General features: G+C 53.5%; 2 protein-coding genes across 11 annotated transcripts in view; one reads left to right on the top strand and one right to left on the bottom strand.

Moving 5' to 3' along the window:
* Positions 1-4,017, top strand: part of LOC140075966 (uncharacterized) — a 116,912-nt gene extending 112,895 nt beyond the window's left edge. For 5 of the 10 annotated variants that reach the window (XM_072122429.1, XM_072122425.1, XM_072122426.1 and 2 more), the window contains exon 3: positions 2,020-4,017. In XM_072122429.1, coding sequence (XP_071978530.1) covers positions 2,020-3,917 — 1,898 coding nt within the window. In that variant the 3' untranslated portion in view covers positions 3,918-4,017. Of the gene's footprint in view, positions 1-1,317; positions 1,452-1,532; positions 1,660-2,019 lie in introns of those variants that run through there. The other 5 variants (XM_072122432.1, XM_072122430.1, XM_072122431.1 and 2 more) reach the window with 3 other exon arrangements.
* Positions 1-23,640, bottom strand: part of LOC140075967 (uncharacterized) — a 183,254-nt gene that overhangs the window by 52,425 nt on the left and 107,189 nt on the right. The gene's annotated exons all lie outside the window — the stretch shown is intronic.

Genomic DNA, 23,640 nt, shown 5'->3' with positions numbered 1-23,640 from the left:
CTCTGCTCCTCTCCGCCTCCTCTCCTCCTCTCCTCTGCTCCTCTCCCGCCTCTCTCTCTCTCTGCTCCTCTCCCGCCTCTCTCTCTCTCTCTGCTCTCTCTGCTCCTCTCCCGCCTCCTCTCTCTCTCTCTGCTCCTCTCCCGCCTCCCTCTCTCTCTCTGCTCCTCTCCCGCCTCTCTCTCTCTCTGCTCCTCTCCCGCCTCTCTCTCTCTCTCTGCTCCTCTCCCGCCTCTCTCTCTCTCTGCTCTCTCCCCGCCTCTCTCTCTCTCTCTGCTCTCTCCCGCCTCCTCTCTCTCTCTCTGCTCCTCTCCCGCCTCTCTCTCTCTCTGCTCCTCTCCCGCCTCTCTCTCTCTCTCTCTGCTCCTCTCCCTCTTCTCTCTCTCTCTGCTCCTCTCCCGCCTCTCTCTCTCTCTCTCTGCTCCTCTCCCGCCTCTCTCTCTCTCTCTCTGCTCCTCTCCCGCCTCCCTCTCTCTCTCTCTGCTCCTCTCCCGCCTCTCTCTCTCTCTCTGCTCCTCTCCCGCCTCTCTCTCTCTCTCTGCTCCTCTCCCGCCTCTTCTCTCTCTCTCTCTGCTCCTCTCCCGCCTCTCTCTCTCTCTCTGCTCCTCTCCCGCCTCTCTCTCTCTCTCTCTGCTCCTCTCCCGCCTCCCTCTCTCTCTCTCTGCCTCCTCTCCCGCCTCCCTCTCTCTCTCTCTGCTCCTCTCCCGCCTCCCTCTCTCTCTCTCTCTGCTCCTCTCCGCCTCTCTCTCTCTCTGCTCCTCTCCCGCCTCTCTCTCTCTCTGCTCCTCTCCCGCCTCTCTCTCTCTGCTCTCTCCCTTTGCTGCCTCCTTCTCCTCCCTCTCTCGCTCTCTCTGTCTTTCTGTACTGTCTCCTATCGGCTTCGCTTGCCAGGACGCCCAGGCACCGAGGGAACTAGGAATGAGGTGAGTATACAAGGTTTTTTCACCACTTAAAAATCATACAGAACGATTTGGGACACTAAACCCCTGGTCCATAAGGACCTGTGGGTGGTTTACTGTCCCAAATTTGCCCTTACATGAAAAGCGTTTTGGAGCATGCTGGGGGTAGTGCGCGGCTTCATGGATCTTTCTTTACCCCAGGTCACTCCAGGACAGGACGTCTATGAATTAGAAATATCATCATAGAAATGTCTATAGAAATCTGACTGGAATATTGACTCTCGCCACAATGTTTCCTCTTGTACAATCTCCATTTTCTCCTCTGTCTCTTCTATCTTATTAATTACATTAAAATAATTTCCAGTAAGATTGTAGAGATAAGTTATTACATGGGATGATGACGTCCATATTCACTTCCCAGGAGCAGAATCTTCTAACATGGATGGAAGTGACACTGAGGAGAAGGTGATCCCAAGGTGGAGGAAGAAGAGGCCAAGGACGAGGAGGGAGCCTGGGAAGGAGGACATGACGCTGGGGCCGGGGACCCCCAGAATGGTGAGAACTGATGGACTTATCAGTCATTACTTTCTAGAACTGATTCCTCCTCTGTTTCCCCTTATTTCTGTCTTTATCCAGTTCCTCAAAATATCTCCAAGCACCTGATCAGTGTCAGTGTTGTGTCTTGATGAGCCTGATACTATCCTGTGTAACGACTATGGAAAACAGCGCGTGGACGAAGGGAGCAGAGATGAAGGGGTGTAAGGTGCTAGGGCGCAGGAATGAATGAGGACAGGAGTAGAAGGGTTTAGATGTACAGGGGTGCGTGTGGGGTACAGGGGTGCGGAGTGTGCAGTGGTGCATATGGGGTACAGGGGTGCGTATGGGGTGCAGGGGGTACAGCGGTGTGTATGGGGTGCAGGGGGTACAGGGGTGCGTATGGGGTGCAGGGGGTACGGGGGTGCAGGGGGTACAGAGGTGCATTTCTGCTGCATGGGCTAATTACTGACCAGTCTTTGCTTTTGTGGATGTAACAATTCCGTTACCCCTGACCCTTTTGCTCTCAGCAGATGACATAACATAACACAGGTTGTCCTAACCACCACAATTTTTTGTTGTGTAACAGATGACATAACCCGCAGCTCTGAGGAACGTCCGATATCTTTAGAAATGAAAGCGGATGATTGTGATATCACAGAAGATACAGACAAAGAGCGTGACAGGAGCCTGGATTTACCCTCCGCTCTTCACAGCAATAACCAATCATCTGAGCCGATTACACCGGGAATCAGTTCTGATATATCACAAAGAGAAGAAGAACATCCAAGAGCTTCAACAAAGGAGAAGCCGTATTCATGCTCCGAATGTGGCAAATGTTTTACTACCAAACGTAGTCTTATTACACACGGTAGAACTCACACAGGGGAGAAGCCATTTTCATGCTCTGAATGTGGAAAATGTTTTCCGGGTAATAACGCGCTTAGACAACATAAAATAATTCACAGAGTGGAGAAGCCACACTCATGCTCAGAATGTGGAAAAAGTTTTTTTGAGAATTGGCAGCTTAAAGCACATCGGAGAATTCACACAGGGGAGAAGCTATTTTCATGTTCAGAATGTGGCAGAAATTTTACTAAGAAAACACAATTTATTATACATCAGAGAAATCACACAGGGTTGAAGCCGTATTCATGTTCAGAATGTGGCAAATGCTTTGCGGTTAGTGCTGCGCTTACACGACATCAAAGAAGCCACACAGGGGAGAAGCCATATCCATGTTCAGAATGTGGAAAAAGTTTTTTTGACAAATCGCATCTTAAGGAACATCAGAGAAACCACACAGGGGAGAGGCCGTTTTCATGTTCGGAATGTGGCAAAGGTTTTATTAAGAAATCGTATCTTATTAAACATTGTAGAAGCCACACAGGGGAGAGGCCGTTTCCGTGCTCAGAATGTGACAAATGCTTTAAAAATAAATACAGTTTAATTTTACATTTGAAAATTCACACCGGTGAGAAGCCATATTCGTGTTCAGAATGTGACAAATGTTTTATTGATAAAGCATCTCTTTCATCTCATAAAGTAACTCACACTGGAGAAAAGAGATTTTTATGTACTCAATGTGGGAAGTCTTTTACAGGTAAACAAAGTCTTGTCATGCATTGGAGAATTCACACAGGGGAGAATCCGTATTCATGCACAGAATGTGGTAAATCTTTTAATAAAAAGTCAATTCTTCAAGACCATCAGAGAATTCACACCGGGGAGAAGCCATTCGAGTGTTTAGAATGCGGAAAAAGCTTTAAGACAAAATCACAGCGTCGATTACATCACAAAACCCACACAGGGGAGAAGCCGTTTTCATGTTCAGAATGTGGCAAAAGTTTTATTCAGAAATCTGCACTTGTTCAACATGAGAGAACTCACACAGGAGAGAAGCCATATTCATGTTCAGAATGTGGCAAAAGTTTTATTCAGAAATACGTACTTCTTCAGCATGAGAGAACTCACACAGGGGAGAAGCCGTATTCATGTTCAGAATGTGGCAGAGGTTTTTTTGAGAAATCACTGCTTGTTAAACATGAGAGAATTCACACGGGGGAGAAGCCGTTTTCATGTTCAGAATGTGGCAAATGTTTTACTCGTAATACGACGCTGATAAACCATAAGAGATTTCACACAGAGGAGAAGCCCTTTTCATGTTCGGAGTGTGGCAAAGGTTATATTAAGAAAGAAGATCTTACTATACACATGAGTCGTCACACAGGGGAGAAGCCGTTTTCATGTTCGGAGTGTGGAAAAGGTTTTGCGGCTAATTATTTACTTTCAAAACATAAAAAAATCCACACGGGGGAGAGGCCGTATTCATGTTCTGAATGTGGCAAAGGTTTTATTCAGAAATCCAGTCTTGTTATACACGAGAGAACTCACACAGGAGAGAAGCCGTTTTCATGCTCTGAATGTGGGAAAAGTTTTGCAATAAAATCTTGTCTTAAAAAGCATCAGAGAATTCACACAAAATAGAAACCAGTTTCGTGTTCGGGATGTGGTAAATGTCTTTACTTGATTTTATTTTATTATAAATGACGATAAAAATGTATTAAACAATAAACTGCACATGAAATAAAAGGCGGAGGACGCGTCCAATCATTCACTACAGCAAGAGAGAGGAAACTATAACTCACTGGGTTCTACACCGGGATCCAAACTCTTCTATGGATCTGTCTTACAGGACAAGACGCGAGTATTCCCAGCAATGTCCTGCCCGGCGTCCATACTGCTACTATATATACAGGATCAAAAGTCAGGAAATTAAAGGGCTCGTCCACTTTCTGCAAATAATTGATATTGTTTGTGTGAGGAAAAGTTTTACCCTTTTCCAATATACTTTCTGTATCAATTTCTCAGTTTCCTAGATCTCTGCTTGCTGTCAGTCTTCACAAATTTGATGTGACACAGGTGCGCAGCTTGTTAGTATAACACGGCTCTGATTACACTCTGCGATACTAGTGACTTGTGCACCTGTGTGACATCACATGACCATGGACAGATATCTATCCACTGGAAGTAAACTGTGACACTTTCCACAAATTGACAGCAAGCAGAGATCTAGAAATATGAGAGGAATTGCTACAGTAAGTACATTGGAAAACTTTTATACTGATTGTGTTATGAGTTATAATTATTTGCTGAAAGTGGACGGCCCCTTTAAGGCTACACGCACACGGCTGTAATAGTGGGGGGTATTCTGGGGCACCCAATCATCAGAAGACAGGACGCTTCTTTCTATGAAGAGGGGATGGGTGAGGAGGGCTCCCGTGTCTACAGCACCCGGCCGTGGGCTGGCCTGGGAGAGCACCCAGTTGTGTGCATGTCGGCCCAGACACCTCCTGTGCTCCGTCCCCCTACGTTGTTTTGGTAAAGTCGGGTTCGGCTATTATGTCCCATCAGGTCGTCAGGAGGTGACACGTGTTTCGTTATGTTGTACAGCTCCGGCATCTCCTAAATTATTACACAAGGTTTTCCTCTAACAATCTCGGCCTCCGGGGTAAGCGATATAAAGGGGGAGGCCAAACTAAGAACAGTAGATATATAGCGGGAGATTATCAGAAGTGTCTGAGGGCAGAACTGTCCTAGTTGCCCGCGGCAACCAATCAGAGATCAGCTTTCATTTATAAAATTATAAAATTAAAGCTGAGATGTGATTGGTTTCCATGGGCAACTAGAACAGTTTTACCTCAGAAACTTATGACAAATCTCCCCCTTGTATTGTATATAAATAGATGTGAGGGCGCCCTAAAAAGTCCCAGGACATCACAAAAAACGGGGAAATAGTTTGACCTAAAAACAATTTCCAAATGGGGAACACACGACCCTCTTCCACCTGGCGGAAGGTAAGTGCCGGGGAGAGACTTGTGTACGAGGCCGATAGACTCCCCCAGGGAGGACGAGGCTCCTCACATTCCAGAACTTTCCACCATATTCTGAGGAACGTGGAGAGATTGTGCTCCGTGTATGAGGGTTTCTCCTGAGATATTTTGATACCACACAAGGAAACATAATGAAGAGTAAGTCCCGGGACCAGGCCGAGAGAGAGGAGCCACGTGCACCATATGTGACGCCATCCCGGCGGCTGTAAGAAATACATGAGATATAGAGTTATATGTAACTGGTGTACGGAGTATTCCGGGTGTGGATGTGTGTCCTGATAACTCACCGCATCACTATACAGGAGGATCACTGTGTACACTAGTAGTGCCGACAATAAGTATCAGGAAGGACGACATTCAGGCTGATGGCAAAGCAGCTCCAGCACCGGCACCAGATCCAGCTCCAGCAACAGCACCAGCTCAAGCAACAGCTCCATCACCAGCTTCAGCACCAGCTCCAGCACAAGCTCCAGCACCAGCTCCACCACCAGCTCCAGCAACAGCTCCACCACCAGCTCCACCACCAGCTCCAGCTCCACCTCCAGCTCCAGCACCAGCTCCAGTTAAAGGGATATGTCTGCATGTATGTTCCCTCCTCCATGCGCAGTTAAAGGGATATGTCGGCATGTATGTGTGTTCTCCAATGCTTCTTCCGACTGATGAGCTACCTGAGCGCTCGGCGGGGCTGTGAGTAGGAAATACTCTTCTCCCACTTACCATAGGATTCCCTCGCCTCCGCTGAGCGCTTGCTCTTGTGGAGGCTGCGGAAAGATGTCGCTTGCTAACTTTTGTCATTCTGCATTTTGTGATTGCTCCATCTGATCCCAAAACAGGAAAGCAGCACTCCGTGAAAAAATGGTGTTTATTTCGCCAGTGGGCAGATTCAGCTGTCTCTATGCAGCCATTGTCAAGCATAGTGAATGTTAGTACAAGGCGGGTTTTTATCACCCACAGGATGTGACATCATTAAACAAGTAACATTGAATAAAGCATTAAAAATGACATCAGTATGTGATGAATAGTGATAAGATAGTGATACAAAGTTTCAGTGGATCAATTGAGAACATAATTAGTGCATTAACAAAGTTTGCCAGCGGACAATCAGCCCAGGGATCCGTCATGCCTACATAAAAAAGTCAAAGGCGCATGTCTAAAGAGGGTTACCTAGGCAACCAGGAAAACACAACAATGATAGTAATGATGAGGCACACAGGAGGGGAGGGGGGAGGGGGTTTAAATCCATTAGAAAAACGGCACAAGGAACTCTAAAACCCACACATCAAGATCAGGGCTTACCTCAATCCGGATCACATGAGGCTCCCGGGGGGGACTAGCTGGGACGGTGCGACTGCGTTGCGGAGTGCCCGAGAGGCACCCGCCGCGGTCGATCATGTCTCTCAGCAACGTCACTCACGCAGGGACGCCTCTACGCCACACAGGACATTATAAGCACGATGAGTTGGGTTGTTGCTTTATTACTCCTTACCGTTACCTTGAATGGATTGGTGGCATAGAACCACCATTATTAACGTTTCTCTTTACTATACTTACACCAAGCGACCCTATACATATTTCTGTGCGTATGACCCTGTGATCGAGTCCTTACTTACCTTTATATTGGCACCTGTACTCATTTTTCCGCTTCCAAGATGGCCGCTGCCCGATCTGGACACTCTCGCGAGAGTAGAGGCGTCCCTGCGTGAGTGACGTTGCTGAGAGACATGATCGACCGCGGCGGGTGCCTCTCGGGCACTCCGCAACGCAGTCGCACCGTCCCAGCTAGTCCCCCCCGGGAGCCTCATGTGATCCGGATTGAGGTAAGCCCTGATCTTGATGTGTGGGTTTTAGAGTTCCTTGTGCCGTTTTTCTAATGGATTTAAACCCCCTCCCCCCTCCCCTCCTGTGTGCCTCATCATTACTATCATTGTTGTGTTTTCCTGGTTGCCTAGGTAACCCTCTTTAGACATGCGCCTTTGACTTTTTTATGTAGGCATGACGGATCCCTGGGCTGATTGTCCGCTGGCAAACTTTGTTAATGCACTAATTATGTTCTCAATTGATCCACTGAAACTTTGTATCACTATCTTATCACTATTCATCACATACTGATGTCATTTTTAATGCTTTATTCAATGTTACTTGTTTAATGATGTCACATCCTGTGGGTGATAAAAACCCGCCTTGTACTAACATTCACTATGCTTGACAATGGCTGCATAGAGACAGCTGAATCTGCCCACTGGCGAAATAAACACCATTTTTTCACGGAGTGCTGCTTTCCTGTTTTGAATTTTGATCATCCATGGGATTTGGAGTCGGATCCTTTTGAAGCCTGCACCCATCACGAATTTTAATTCGTCTTTTTCATTGTGCTGCTCCCCACTCATATTTTTCCTGATCCCAAAACATGAAAACAAACAACTCTACCTCCATCCGCAACCAATTGTCAATGTATACACGAAGTATGAAACAAACAGGTCAGGTCGGATGCTATAGTGGCGTATACAGGTCGGGTGCTATAGTGGCGTATACAGGTCGGGTGCTATAGTGTCGTATACAGGTCGGGTGCTATAGTGACGTATACAGGTTAGGTGCTATAGTGGCGTATACAGGTCGGGTGCTATAGTGGCGTATACAGGTCGGGTGCTATAGTGGCGTATACAGGTCGGGTGCTATAGTGGCGTATACAGGACGGGGGGCTATAGTGGCGTATACAGGACGGGGTGCTATAGTGGCGTATACAGGACGGGGGGCTATAGTGGCGTATACAGGTCGGGTGCTATAGTGACGTATACAGGTCAGGTGCTATAGTGGCGTATACAGGACGGGGGGCTATAGTGGCGTATACAGGTCGGGTGCTATAGTGGCGTATACAGGTTAGGTGCTATAGTGGCGTATACAGGACGGGGGGCTATAGTGGCGTATACAGGTCGGGTGCTATAGTGACGTATACAGGTCAGGTGCTATAGTGGCGTATACAGGACGGGGGGCTATAGTGGCGTATACAGGTCGGGTGCTATAGTGGCGTATACAGGTCGGGGTGCTATAGTGGCGTATACAGGACGGGGTGCTATAGTGGCGTATACAGGTCAGGTGCTATAGTGGCGTATACAGGTCGGGTGCTATAGTGGCGTATACAGGTCGGGTGCTATAGTGGCGTATACAGGACAGGGGGGTATAGTGGCGTATACAGGTCGGGTGCTATAGTGGCGTATACAGGTCGGGTGCTATAGTGGCGTATACAGGTCGGATGCTATAGTGGCGTATACAGGTCGGGTGCTATAGTGGCGTATACAGGTCGGGTGCTATAGTGTCGTATACAGGTCGGGTGCTATAGTGACGTATACAGGTCGGGTGCTATAGTGACGTATACAGGTTAGGTGCTATAGTGGCGTATACAGGTCGGGTGCTATACTGGCGTATACAGGTCGGGTGCTATAGTGGCGTATACAGGTCGGGTGCTATAGTGGCGTATACAGGACGGGGGGCTATAGTGGCGTATACAGGACGGGGTGCTATAGTGGCGTATACAGGACGGGGGGCTATAGTGGCGTATACAGGTCGGGTGCTATAGTGACGTATACAGGTCAGGTGCTATAGTGGCGTATACAGGACGGGGGGCTATAGTGGCGTATACAGGTCGGGTGCTATAGTGGCGTATACAGGTCGGGGTGCTATAGTGGCGTATACAGGACGGGGTGCTATAGTGGCGTATACAGGTCAGGTGCTATAGTGGCGTATACAGGTCGGGTGCTATAGTGGCGTATACAGGTCAGGTGCTATAGTGGCGTATACAGGACAGGGGGGTATAGTGGCGTATACAGGTCGGGTGCTATAGTGGCGTATACAGGTCGGGTGCTATAGTGGCGTATACAGGACAGGGGGGTATAGTGGCGTATACAGGTCGGGTGCTATAGTGGCGTATACAGGTCGGGTGCTATAGTGGCGTATACAGGACGGGGTGCTATAGTGGCGTATACAGGTCGGGTGCTATAGTGGCGTATACAGGTCGGGTGCTATAGTGGCGTATACAGGTCGGGTGCTATAGTGGCGTATACAGGTCGGGTGCTATAGTGGCGTATACAGGTCGGGGGGCTATAGTGGCGTATACAGGTCGGGCGCTATAGTGACGTATACAGGACGGGTGCTATAGTGGCGTATACAGGTCGGGTGCTATAGTGGCGTATACAGGTCGTGTGCTATAGTGGCGTATACAGGACGGGGGGCTATAGTGGCGTATACAGGTCGGGCGCTATAGTGTTGTATACAGGTCGGGCGCTATAGCGGCGTATACAGGTCGGGGTGCTATAGTGGCGTATACAGGTCGGATGCTATAGTGGCGTATACAGGTCGGGTGCTATAGTGTCGTATACAGGTCGGGTGCTATAGTGGCGTATACAGGACGGGGGGCTATAGTGGCGTATACAGGACGGGGGGCTATAGTGGCGTATACAGGACGGGGGGCTATAGTGGCGTATACAGGACGGGGGGCTATAGTGGCGTATACAGGACGGGGGGCTATAGTGGCGTATACAGGACGGGGTGCTATAGTGGCGTATACAGGTCAGGTGCTATAGTGGCGTATACAGGTCGGGTGCTATAGTGGCGTATACAGGTCGGGGTGCTATAGTGGCGTATACAGGACGGGGTGCTATAGTGGCGTATACAGGTCAGGTGCTATAGTGGCGTATACAGGTCGGGTGCTATAGTGGCGTATACAGGTCGGGTGCTATAGTGGCGTATACAGGACAGGGGGGTATAGTGGCGTATACAGGTCGGGTGCTATAGTGGCGTATACAGGTCGGGTGCTATAGTGGCGTATACAGGACAGGGGGGTATAGTGGCGTATACAGGTCGGGTGCTATAGTGGCGTATACAGGTCGGGTGCTATAGTGGCGTATACAGGACGGGGTGCTATAGTGGCGTATACAGGTCGGGTGCTATAGTGGCGTATACAGGTCGGGTGCTATAGTGGCGTATACAGGTCGGGTGCTATAGTGGCGTATACAGGTCGGGTGCTATAGTGGCGTATACAGGTCGGGGGGCTATAGTGGCGTATACAGGTCGGGCGCTATAGTGACGTATACAGGACGGGTGCTATAGTGGCGTATACAGGTCGGGTGCTATAGTGGCGTATACAGGTCGGGTGCTATAGTGGCGTATACAGGTCGGGTGCTATAGTGGCGTATACAGGTCGGGTGCTATAGTGGCGTATACAGGTCGGGCGCTATAGTGGCGTATACAGGACGGGGTGCTATAGTGGCGTATACAGGACGGGGGGCTATAGTGACGTATACAGGACGGGTGCTATAGTGGCGTATACAGGTCGGGCGCTATAGTGGCGTATACAGGTCGGGTGCTATAGTGGCGTATACAGGTCGGGTGCTATAGTGGCGTATACAGGTCGGGTGCTATAGTGGCGTATACAGGTCGGGCGCTATAGTGGCGTATACAGGTCGGGTGCTATAGTGGCGTATACAGGTCGGGTGCTATAGTGGCGTATACAGGTCGGGCGCTATAGTGGCGTATACAGGTCGGGTGCTATAGTGGCGTATACAGGTCGGGTGCTATAGTGACGTATACCCTTAGCGTATACCAAGAATGTGGTGGGAACCAAAGACTCCTTACTTGTCTGGAGAACAAACTGTCTACACAATCAAAATGATCTTTACCTGAGGCGTCTGTGTGTCCCTGCCCTTACCCTGCCCTCACCCTGCCCTCACCTGGTCCTTACCCTGCCCTTACCCTGCCCTCACCCTGCCCTCACCTGGTCCTTACCCTGCCCTTACCCTGCCCTCACCCTTCCCTCACCCTGCCCTCACCTGGTCCTTACCCTGCCCTTACCCTGCCCTCACCCTTCCCTCACCCTGCCCTCACCTGGTCCTTACCCTGCCCTCACCCTTCCCTCACCCTGCCCTTACCCTGCCCTCACCCTGCCCTTACCCTGCCCTCACCCGGCCCTCACCCTTCCCTCACCCTGCCCTCACCCTGCCCTTACCCCCACAAGGGCCTGGTTTGTAATCATTTCTTTACCAAGTACAGGCAGTCCCCGGGCTACGTACAGGATCAGTTCTGTAGGTTTGTTCTTAAGTTGAATTTGTATGTAAGTCGGAACTGTATATTTTATAATTGTAGCCCCAGACAAACTTTTTTGGCCTCTGTGACAATTGGATTTGAAAAATGTTGGATTGTCATCAGAACCAGGAGTAACAATAAAGCTTCATTACAGACGCCTGTGATATCTGTTACAGCTGATTATTGTAACCTAGGGCTAAAGTACAGGAAATTACCAACATCCAGAGGTCCGTCTGTAACTAGGGGTCGTCTGTAACTCGGGTGTTCTTAAGTAGGGGACCGCCTGTATATACATGTACATTTATCTCGATTCAGTAATAATTACATTTCACAGTGTTGCTTGAAAGCAGAATCCTTACATTTAAAAACTGATTTTACAATTCCTTTTTTAACCCCTTAAGGACGCAGCCAGTGTAAAGCTTAAGGCTCATCCAAATTTTTGGATTCTGCCTTGCGTCGCTTTACATGGTTATAACTTTTGTTACTTATCAGAGTGATTCTGAGACTGTTTTTTCCCCACATGTTGTGCTTCATTTTACTGGTAAATTTTGGCGATAAGTTTTGCGTTTATGTACAAAAAAAAGAAAAAATTATGAATTTTTTGAAAAATTTGCCATTTTCGAAATCATTGCGTTTTCAGGCAGATAGATTTACCACCTGAATAAGTTGCTGAATAACATTTCCCATTTGTCTACTTTACATTTCATCATTTGTGACGTCACGCGGCTACAAATATCAATTTTCCGTACTTTCAGAATTGACTATTTTGGGGATAAATACTGTTTTGAATTAAATTTTACATATTTAGCATCAAAAACCCCCAAATATAACCAACCCATTATCAGATCTGCCCCCGCAAAGTATCAGAAACAGCTTTTAGGAAGATCGTTAACCCCTTGAGATCTTCATAGTAATTACATCAAAATGGAGGTGAAATTTAGAAAGGTCAAATTTTGTCGGTTATACGTTCATTTAGCCCTAAAATTTACACATTTCCAAAAGATAAAAAGAGAAAACCCACCATACAATTTGTTATGAAATTTCTCCCGATTACAGAGATCCCCCCACATGTGGCCGTTACTCCTCCCGAGTGCAGAGACCCCCCACATGTGGCCGTTACTCCTCCCGAATGCAGAGACCCCCCACATGTGGCCGTTACTCCTCCCGAGTACAGAGACCCCCCACATGTGGCCGTTACTCCTCCCGAGTGCAGAGACCCCCCACATGTGGCCGTTACTCCTCCCGAGTGCAGAGACCCCCCACATGTGGCCGTTACTTCTCCCCAGTACAGAGACCCCCCACATGTGGCCGTTACTTCTCCCCAGTGCAGAGACCCCCCACATGTGGCCGTTACTTCTCCCGAGTGCAGAGACCCCCACATGTGGCCGTTACTTCTCCCTAGTGCAGAGACCCCCCACATGTAACCGTTACTTCTCCCGAGTGCAGAGACCCCCCACATGTGGCCGTTACTTCTCCCGAGTGCAGAGACCCCCCACATGTGGCCGTTACTTCTCCCGAGTGCAGAGACCCCCCCACATGTGGCCGTTACTTCTCCCGAGTGCAGAGACCCCCCACATGTGGCCGTTACTTCTCCCGAGTGCAGAGACCCCCCACATGTGGCCGTTACTTCTCCCGAGTACAGAGAACCCCCACATGTGGCCGTTACTTCTCCCGAGTGCAGAGACCCCCCCCCCACATGTGGCCGTTACTTCTCCCGAGTGCAGAGACCCCCCACATGTGGCCGTTACTTCTCCCGAGTGCAGAGACCCCCACATGTGGCCGTTACTTCTCCCTAGTGCAGAGACCCCCCACATGTAACCGTTACTTCTCCCGAGTGCAGAGACCCCCCACATGTGGCCGTTACTTCTCCCGAGTGCAGAGACCCCCCACATGTGGCCGTTACTTCTCCCCAGTACAGAGACCCCCCACATGTGGCCGTTACTTCTCCCCAGTGCAGAGACCCCCCACATGTGGCCGTGACTTCTCCCCAGTGCAGAGACCCCCCACATGTGGCCGTTACTTCTCCCCAGTGCAGAGACCCCCCACATGTGGCCGTTACTTCTCCCGAGTGCAGAGACCCCCCCACATGTGGCCGTTACTTCTCCCGAGTGCAGAGACCCCCCACATGTGGCCGTTACTTCTCCCGAGTGCAGAGACCCCCCACATGTGGCCGTTACTTCTCCCGAGTACAGAGACCCCCCACATGTGGCCGTTACTTCTCCCGAGTGCAGAGACCCCCCACATGTGGCCGTTACTTCTCCCGAGTACAGAGAACCCCCACATGTGGCCGTTACTTCTCCCGAGTACAGAGACTCCCCACATGTGGCCGTTACTTCTCCCGAGTGCAGAGACCCCCCCCACATGTGGCCGTTACTTCTCCCGAGTTACTTCTCCCGAGGGCTTGTTTTTTGCGGGACATGTTGTACTTTGCTCCAGTATCATCCTGGAGTACAGAGGTTTTTTTGATCACTTTTTATTGTATTTTTTGTGGGATTAAATAGGTAAATATAATTTTTGGAGGGTTTTTTACATTTTTTTTTTTTTACGGCGTTTATCATACGGATTCAATAATTGTTTACATTTGTTTTTTGGGTTATTATGGAAGCGGTGATACTATATATATGTGGGGTTTGTGATATGATATAGACTTTTTTGGCGTTATATGTCTCTTTATATGTTTTCGGGCTTATGGGCATTTTTATTGATTTATTAATTTATTTTTTATTGAATAACTTTTTTACAATTTCCACCATGGGACATGAACAGGCAATCGTCTGATTACTTGGTCATGACAATACTCTGCAATACTTGTAATGTTGCAGGGGAGACGACAGACAACGTGCTGAATATAACAATAAACTTTACTGAACTAGTAATAAATACAGAAAATGTCCATGTAATGCAGATAATAATGCAGACGGATTTCCTTTAGCCTCACTGCAGGAATGGGGGTCTTTCTTCAGCCGCACACGTCTGCGGGACGAGAGACTCCCTCTCCGTCCACGCTGTCCTAAGACCTCACCTGCAGACTGTTCTTTTCTGGAGCTCACCACCAGAGTTCTGGGCACAGTACTTTCTCTCCTTAGTACCAAGTAGGGGCTTATATCTTAGCCAGGAGCACACAGGCACAGCACCACTTCTGCCTCTTCTCAGCTCCTCTGACCTCTCACACTGAATCACTTTCTTTTCTTGCTCCTTGCAGGATCTCCTCTTCTGTACCCTGGTGCCATCTACTGGACAAAGATCTACACTGCAGCCCCTTGTTACATACTGATGCATTGCAGGGTATTAACAGTGTCAGCCTATGCACATGCACAGACGCCATCTTACAGGCACTGCCTACAAGCAGCCCTGGGGTCCCGATCAGACCCCAGGGCTGCCATAGCAATGATCGGAGCCCCCCAAAGACACCGGAAGGGGGGGGGGGCGATCGTGGGGAAAAGACGCCCCAAAGGCTCTAGTATGGCACAGAAGTCTGCGGGAGAAGCCTAGCGGGAGCCCGCACAATACTAGTACAGTGCGGAATGCAAAGGGGTTTACTGAGCATGGAGGAGTGAACATACATGGAGACATTTCCCTTTATCTGGACATGGAGGAGGGAACATACATGGAGACATATACCTTTAACTGGGCCAGGAGGAGGGAACATACATGGAGACATATCCCTTTTACTGGGCATAAAAGAGCGAACATACATGAAGACATATCCCTTTAACTGGGCCTGGAGGAGTGAACATACATGGAGACATATCCCTTTAACTGGGCCTGGAGGAGTGAACATACATGGAGACATATCCCTTTATCTGGGCCTGGAGGAGGGAACATACATGGAGACATATCCCTTTAACTGGGCATAGAGGACTGAACATACATGGAGACATATCCCTTTAACTGGGCCTGGAGGAGAGAACATACATGGAGACATATCCCTTTAACTGGGCCTTGAGGAGGGAACATACATGGAGACATATCCCTTTAACTGGGCATGAAGGAGGGAACATACATGGAGACATATCCCTTTAACTGGGCCTGGAGGAGAGAACATACATGGAGACATATCCCTTTAACTGGGCATGAAGGAGGGAACATACATGGAGACATATTCCTTTAACTGGGCCTGGAGGAGAGAACATACATGGAGACATATCCCTTTAACTGGGAATGGAGGAGGGAACATACAAGGAGACATATCCCTTTAACTGGGCCTGGAGGAGAGAACATACATGGAGACATATCCCTTTAACTGGGAATGGAGGAGAGAACATACATGGAGACATATCCCTTTAACTGGGAATGGAGGAGGGAACATACATGGAGACATATCCCTTTAACTGGGCCTGGAGGAGAGAACATACATGGAGACATATCCCTTTAACTGGGCCTGGAGGAGAGAACATACATGGAGACATATCCCTTTAACTGGGAATGGAGGAGGGAACATACATGGAGACATATCCCTTTAACTGGGAATGGAGGAGGGAACATACAAGGAGACATATCCCTTTAACTGGGCCTGGAGGAGAGAACATACATGGAGACATTGTATCTGTGTATGATCAGCGCATGTGCAGTGTGTACTATAGTCTTGTGTATATTGCATTGGCTCTCACTTCCTATTGGCTGCAGTGTGTCAGCTGATCAGTGTAGAGGAGCCGCAGGGCAGTGCAGCAGGGGGCGCCAGCGAGCATCACACAGGACGCCGTTAGCAGCAGGGGGCGCCAGCGTGCATCACACAGGACACCACCAGCAGCAGGGGGCGCTAGTGAGCATCACACAGGACACTGCTAGCAGCAGGGGGCGCCAGCAAGCATCACACAGGATGCCGTTAGCAGCAGGGGGCGCCAGCGAGCATCACACAGGACACCACCAGCAGCAGGGGGCGCTAGTGAGCATCACACAGGACACTGCTAGCAGCAGGGGGCGCCAGCAAGCATCACACAGGACACCGCCAGCAGCAGGGGGCGCCAGCGAGCATCACACAGGACACCACCAGCAGCAGGGGGCGCTAGTGAGCATCACACAGGACACCGCTAGCAGCAGGGGGCGCCAGCGAGCATCACACAGGACACTGCTAGCAGCAGGGGGCGCTAGTGAGCATCACACAGGACGCCGTTAGCAGCAGGGGGCACCAGCGAGCATCACACAGGACACTGCTAGCAGCAGGGGGCGCCAGCGAGCATCACACAGGACACTGCTAGCAGCAGGGGGCGCCAGCAAGCATCACACAGGACGCCGTTAGCAGCAGGGGGCGCCAGCGAGCATCACACAGGACATCACCAGCAGCAGGGGGCGCTAGTGAGCATCACACAGGACACTGCTAGCAGCAGGGGGCGCCAGCAAGCATCACACAGGACATCGCTAGCAGCAGGGGGCGCCAGCGAGCATCACACAGGACATCGCTAGCAGCAGGGGGCGCCAGCAAGCATCACACAGGACATCGCTAGCAGCAGGGGGCGCCAGCAAGCATCACACAGGACATCGCTAGAAGCAGGGGGCGCCAGCGAGCATCACAAAGGACGCCGTTAGCAGCAGGGGGCGCCAGCGAGCATCACACAGGACACCACCAGCAGCAGGGGGCGCCAGCGAGCATCACACAGGACACCGCTAGCAGCAGGGGGCGCCAGCGAGCATCACACAGGACGCCGCCAGCAGCAGGGGGCACCAGCGAGCATCACACAGGACGCCGCCAGCAGCAGGGGGTGCCAGCGAGCATCACACAGGACGCAGCCAGCAGCAGGGGGCGCCAGCGAGCATCACACAGGACGGCGCTAGCAGCAGGGGGCGCCAGCGAGCATCACACAGGACACCACCAGCAGCAGGGGGCGCCAGCGAGCATCACACAGGACGCCGCCAGCAGCAGGGGGCGCCAGCGAGCATCACACAGGACACTGCTAGCAGCAGGGGGCGCCAGCAAGCATCACACAGGACGCCGTTAGCAGCAGGGGGCGCCAGCGAGCATCACACAGGACACCACCAGCAGCAGGGGGCGCCAGCGAGCATCACACAGGACGCCGTTAGCAGCAGGGGGCGCTAGTGAGCATCACACAGGACACTGCTAGCAGCAGGGGGCGCCAGCAAGCATCACACAGGACGCCGTTAGCCGCAGGGGGCGCCAGCGAGCATCACACAGGACACCACCAGCAGCAGGGGGCGCTAGTGAGCATCACACAGGACACTGCTAGCAGCAGGGGGCGCCAGCAAGCATCACACAGGACGCCGTTAGCAGCAGGGGGCGCCAGCGAGCATCACACAGGACACCACCAGCAGCAGGGGGCGCCAGCGAGCATCACACAGGACGCCGCCAGCAGCAGGGGGCACCAGCGAGCATCACACAGGACGCCGCCAGCAGCAGGGGGTGCCAGCGAGCATCACACAGGACGCAGCCAGCAGCAGGGGGCGCCAGCGAGCATCACACAGGACGGCGCTAGCAGCAGGGGGCGCCAGCGAGCATCACACAGGACACCACCAGCAGCAGGGGGCGCTAGTGAGCATCACACAGGACACTGCTAGCAACAGGGGGCGCCAGCAAGCATCACACAGGACGCCGTTAGCAGCAGGGGGCGCCAGCGAGCATCACACAGGACACCACCAGCAGCAGGGGGCGCTAGTGAGCATCACACAGGACACTGCTAGCAGCAGGGGGCGCCAGCAAGCATCACACAGGACGCCGTTAGCAGCAGGGGGCGCCAGCGAGCATCACACAGGACACCACCAGCAGCAGGGGGCGCCAGCGAGCATCACACAGGACGCCGCCAGCAGCAGGGGGCACCAGCGAGCATCACACAGGACGCCGCCAGCAGCAGGGGGTGCCAGCGAGCATCACACAGGACGCAGCCAGCAGCAGGGGGCGCCAGCGAGCATCACACAGGACGGCGCTAGCAGCAGGGGGCGCCAGCGAGCATCACACAGGACACCGCCAGCAGCAGGGGGCGCCAGCGAGCATCACACAGGACGCCGCCAGCAGCAGGGGGCGCCAGCGAGCATCACACAGGACACCGCTAGCAGCAGGGGGCGCCAGCGAGCATCACACAGGACACCGCTAGCAGCAGGGGGCGCCAGCGAGCATCACACAGGACGCCGCTAGCAGCAGGGGGCGCCAGCGAGCATCACACAGGACACCGCTAGCAGCAGGGGGCGCCAGCGAGCATCACACAGGACGCCGCTAGCAGCAGGGGGCGCCAGCGAGCATCACACAGGACGCCGCTAGCAGCAGGGGGCGCCAGCGAGCATCACACAGGACGCCGCTAGCAGCAGGGGGCGCCAGCGAGCATCACACAGGGCACCGCTAGCAGCAGGGGGCACCAGCGAGCATCACACAGGACACCGCTAGCAGCAGGGGGCTCCAGCGAGCATCACACAGGACGCCGCTAGCAGCAGGGGGTGCCAGCGAGCATCACACAGGAGACCGCTAGCAGCAGGGGGCACGAGCAAGCATCACACAAGACACCGCTAGCAGCAGGGGGCGCCAGCGAGCATCACACAGGACACCGCTAGCAGCAGGGGGTGCCAGCGAGCATCACACAGGAGACCGCTAGCAGCAGGGGGCGCCAGCGAGCATTACACAGGACACCGCTAGCAGCAGGGGGCGCCAGCGAGCATCACACAGGACACCGCCAGCAGCAGGGGGCGCCAGCGAGCATCACACAGGACGCCGCTAGCAGCAGGGGGCGCCAGTGAGCATCACACAGGACATCGCTAGCAGCAGGGGGCGCCAGCGAGCATCACACAGGACGGCGCTAGCAGCAGGGGGCGCCAGCGAGCATCACACAGGACGCCGCTAGCAGCAGGGGGCGCCAGCGAGCATCACACAGGACGGCGCTAGCAGCAGGGGGCGCCAGCGAGCATCACACAGGACACCACCAGCAGCAGGGGGCGCCAGCGAGCATCACACAGGACGCCGCCAGCAGCAGGGGGCGCCAGCGAGCATCACACAGGACACTGCTAGCAGCAGGGGGCGCCAGCAAGCATCACACAGGACGCCGTTAGCAGCAGGGGGCGCCAGCGAGCATCACACAGGACACCACCAGCAGCAGGGGGCGCCAGCGAGCATCACACAGGACGCCGTTAGCAGCAGGGGGCGCCAGCGAGCATCACACAGGACACCACCAGCAGCAGGGGGCGCTAGTGAGCATCACACAGGACACTGCTAGCAGCAGGGGGCGCCAGCAAGCATCACACAGGACGCCGTTAGCCGCAGGGGGCGCCAGCGAGCATCACACAGGACACCACCAGCAGCAGGGGGCGCTAGTGAGCATCACACAGGACACTGCTAGCAGCAGGGGGCGCCAGCAAGCATCACACAGGACGCCGTTAGCAGCAGGGGGCGCCAGCGAGCATCACACAGGACACCACCAGCAGCAGGGGGCGCCAGCGAGCATCACACAGGACGCCGCCAGCAGCAGGGGGCACCAGCGAGCATCACACAGGACGCCGCCAGCAGCAGGGGGTGCCAGCGAGCATCACACAGGACGCAGCCAGCAGCAGGGGGCGCCAGCGAGCATCACACAGGACGGCGCTAGCAGCAGGGGGCGCCAGCGAGCATCACACAGGACACCACCAGCAGCAGGGGGCGCTAGTGAGCATCACACAGGACACTGCTAGCAGCAGGGGGCGCCAGCAAGCATCACACAGGACGCCGTTAGCAGCAGGGGGCGCCAGCGAGCATCACACAGGACACCACCAGCAGCAGGGGGCGCTAGTGAGCATCACACAGGACACTGCTAGCAGCAGGGGGCGCCAGCAAGCATCACACAGGACGCCGTTAGCAGCAGGGGGCGCCAGCGAGCATCACACAGGACACCACCAGCAGCAGGGGGCGCCAGCGAGCATCACACAGGACGCCGCCAGCAGCAGGGGGCACCAGCGAGCATCACACAGGACGCCGCCAGCAGCAGGGGGTGCCAGCGAGCATCACACAGGACGCAGCCAGCAGCAGGGGGCGCCAGCGAGCATCACACAGGACGGCGCTAGCAGCAGGGGGCGCCAGCGAGCATCACACAGGACACCGCCAGCAGCAGGGGGCGCCAGCGAGCATCACACAGGACGCCGCCAGCAGCAGGGGGCGCCAGCGAGCATCACACAGGACACCGCTAGCAGCAGGGGGCGCCAGCGAGCATCACACAGGACACCGCTAGCAGCAGGGGGCGCCAGCGAGCATCACACAGGACGCCGCTAGCAGCAGGGGGCGCCAGCGAGCATCACACAGGACACCGCTAGCAGCAGGGGGCGCCAGCGAGCATCACACAGGACGCCGCTAGCAGCAGGGGGCGCCAGCGAGCATCACACAGGACGCCGCTAGCAGCAGGGGGCGCCAGCGAGCATCACACAGGACGCCGCTAGCAGCAGGGGGCGCCAGCGAGCATCACACAGGGCACCGCTAGCAGCAGGGGGCACCAGCGAGCATCACACAGGACACCGCTAGCAGCAGGGGGCTCCAGCGAGCATCACACAGGACGCCGCTAGCAGCAGGGGGTGCCAGCGAGCATCACACAGGAGACCGCTAGCAGCAGGGGGCACGAGCAAGCATCACACAAGACACCGCTAGCAGCAGGGGGCGCCAGCGAGCATCACACAGGACACCGCTAGCAGCAGGGGGTGCCAGCGAGCATCACACAGGAGACCGCTAGCAGCAGGGGGCGCCAGCGAGCATTACACAGGACACCGCTAGCAGCAGGGGGCGCCAGCGAGCATCACACAGGACACCGCCAGCAGCAGGGGGCGCCAGCGAGCATCACACAGGACGCTGCTAGCAGCAGGGGGCGCCAGTGAGCATCACACAGGACATCGCTAGCAGCAGGGGGCGCCAGCGAGCATCACACAGGACGGCGCTAGCAGCAGGGGGCGCCAGCGAGCATCACACAGGACGCCGCTAGCAGCAGGGGGCGCCAGCGAGCATCACACAGGACACCACTATCAGCATCTTCTTGATCGGAGAGTTTTCCGCCGTCTCATCCTTACGGCACAGGGAATTCCTGAAATTCCTCAGCCTCAAAGTTTTAGGTGCGGTCCATGATGCCGGCTCCATCTTAATATGAAGTCTCTGTTACAGAACTTTTAGGAAAATAAGACAAGTAGAAATGACAGGAATTGATCTATCAGCTAGATTTACCTTAACAGTCCCCCCTAAATCCTGGAATTTCTCTCGGCTACTCTTAGGGTGATGCCACACGTGGCGTTTTTAGTCCGTTTTTCCCAATTATCTCAATAGATAAACAGGTTGTAAGCAGCCAAACGCATGGTAAAAGGCCAAAAACGGACTGAAAACAGATGTTTAAAAACTGACCAAAAACGCTATGAGTGGCATCATCCTTAAGCTACATTCACACTACCGTATGGGGAATGTATATACGGCCGATATACATCCCCCATAGACGGCAATATGTTTTAGGGGTGGTTGATCTCAGAGGAATATCTTCATTATGCAAATTTAGGTAACGTGAGTTAGGGGTCTTTGGATTGTCTAACTGCAGGATACAACCTCTCGTGGTTACATACATTAGAGTCATTACAATTGGTGAGAGCTAAGCATAGACCTTGGGTGCTATGCCAGGGGAATCTCCAGTCACCGTTGGTTTTAGGAAATCGTCCGGATGCCGGTGCTATTCTTTAGGTAACTTCTGCTGTTGATCATGAGACTTGAGTTTCGCTGACAGCTATATATCTGGTTATAACTGATATTTCATAACAAACAGAGTACAAAAGTATATAATGCAGAGGGCACATGTATACAGACATAAAGCAGGTGATTATCATAGACATATAATCATTACCTTGACCCTCACAATCCCCCCAAATGCTGAGCTTTTCCCTACACTTCGCTGAGCACATTCTTCCTGCAGGCTGTCCATGTGATGGGAGAGGGGAGAGGATTTGCTTCACTGAGTCGCCAACCCAACGGCCCTTGCGGTGCTCAGGATAACGTCCCAGCACTAACCTGACTAACACATGGGGGGTCATTTACTAAGGGCCCGATTCGCGTTTTTACGACGGGTTACCCAAATAAAAACGCTCCTCCTCTCCCGCCTCTCTCTCTCTCTGCTCCTCTCCGGCCTCACTCTCTCTGCTCCTCTCCGGCCTCACTCTCCTCTGCTCCTCTCCGGCCCCTCTCTCTCTGCTCCTCTCCGGCCTCACTCTCCTCTGCTCCTCCCCGGCCTCACTCTCTCTGCTCCTCTCCGGCCCCTCTCTCTATGCTCCTCTCCGGCCTCACTCTCTCTGCTTCTCTCCGGCCTCACTCTCTCTGCTTCTTTCCGGCCTCACTCTCTCTGCTCCTCCCCGGCCTCACTCTCTCTGCTCCTCCCCGGCCTCACTCTCTCTGCTCCTCCCCGGCCTCACTCTCTCTGCTCCTCTCCGGCCTCACTCTCTCTGCTCCTCTCCGGCCTCACTCTCTCTGCTCCTCTCCGGCCTCACTCTCTCTGCTCCTCTCCGGCCTCACTCTCTCTGCTGCTCTCCGGCGCCTCTCTCTTTGCTCCTCTCCCGCGCCTCTCTCTCTCTGATCCTCTCCCGCGCCCCTCTCTCTCTGCTCCTCTCCGGCCTCACTCTCTCTGCTCCTCTCTGGCCTCACTCTCTCTGCTCCTCCCCGGCCTCACTCTCTCTGCTCCTCTCCGGCCTCACTCTCACTGCTGCTCTCTGGCGCCTCTCTCTCTGCTCCTCTCCCACGCCTCTCTCTCTCTCTCTGCTCCTCTCCGGCCTCACTCTCTCTGCTCCTCTCCGGCCTCACTCTCTCTGCTCCTCTCTGGCCTCACTCTCTCTGCTCCTCTCCGGCCTCACTCTCTCTGCTCCTCTCCGGCCTCACTCTCTCTGCTCCTCTCCGGCCTCACTCTCTCTGCTCCTCTCCGGCCTCACTCTCTCTGCTCCTCTCCGGCCTCACTCTCTCTGCTCCTCTCCCTCCTCTCTCTCTCTGCTCCTCTCCCTCCTCTCTCTCTCTGCTCCTCTCCCGCCTCTCTCTCTCTCTGCTCTTCTCCCGCCTCTCTTTCTCTGCTCCTCTCCCTCCTCTCTCTCTCTGCTCCTCTCCGGCCTCACTCTCTCTGCTCCTCTCTGGCCTCACTCTCTCTGCTCCTCTCCGGCCTCACTCCCTCTGCTCCTCTCCGGCCTCACTCTCTCTGCTCCTCTCCGGCCTCACTCTCTCTGCTCCTCTCCGGCCTTACTCTCTCTGCTCCTCTCCGGCCTCACTCTCTCTGCTCCTCTCCCTCCTCTCTCTCTCTGCTCCTCTCCCTCCTCTCTCTCTCTGCTCCTCTCCCGCCTCT

Source organism: Engystomops pustulosus, chromosome 8 (assembly GCF_040894005.1).
Source record: "Engystomops pustulosus chromosome 8, aEngPut4.maternal, whole genome shotgun sequence".
Classification (NCBI taxonomy): Eukaryota; Metazoa; Chordata; class Amphibia; order Anura; family Leptodactylidae; genus Engystomops; species Engystomops pustulosus.
This window is presented reverse-complemented; position numbering and strand designations above follow the sequence as displayed.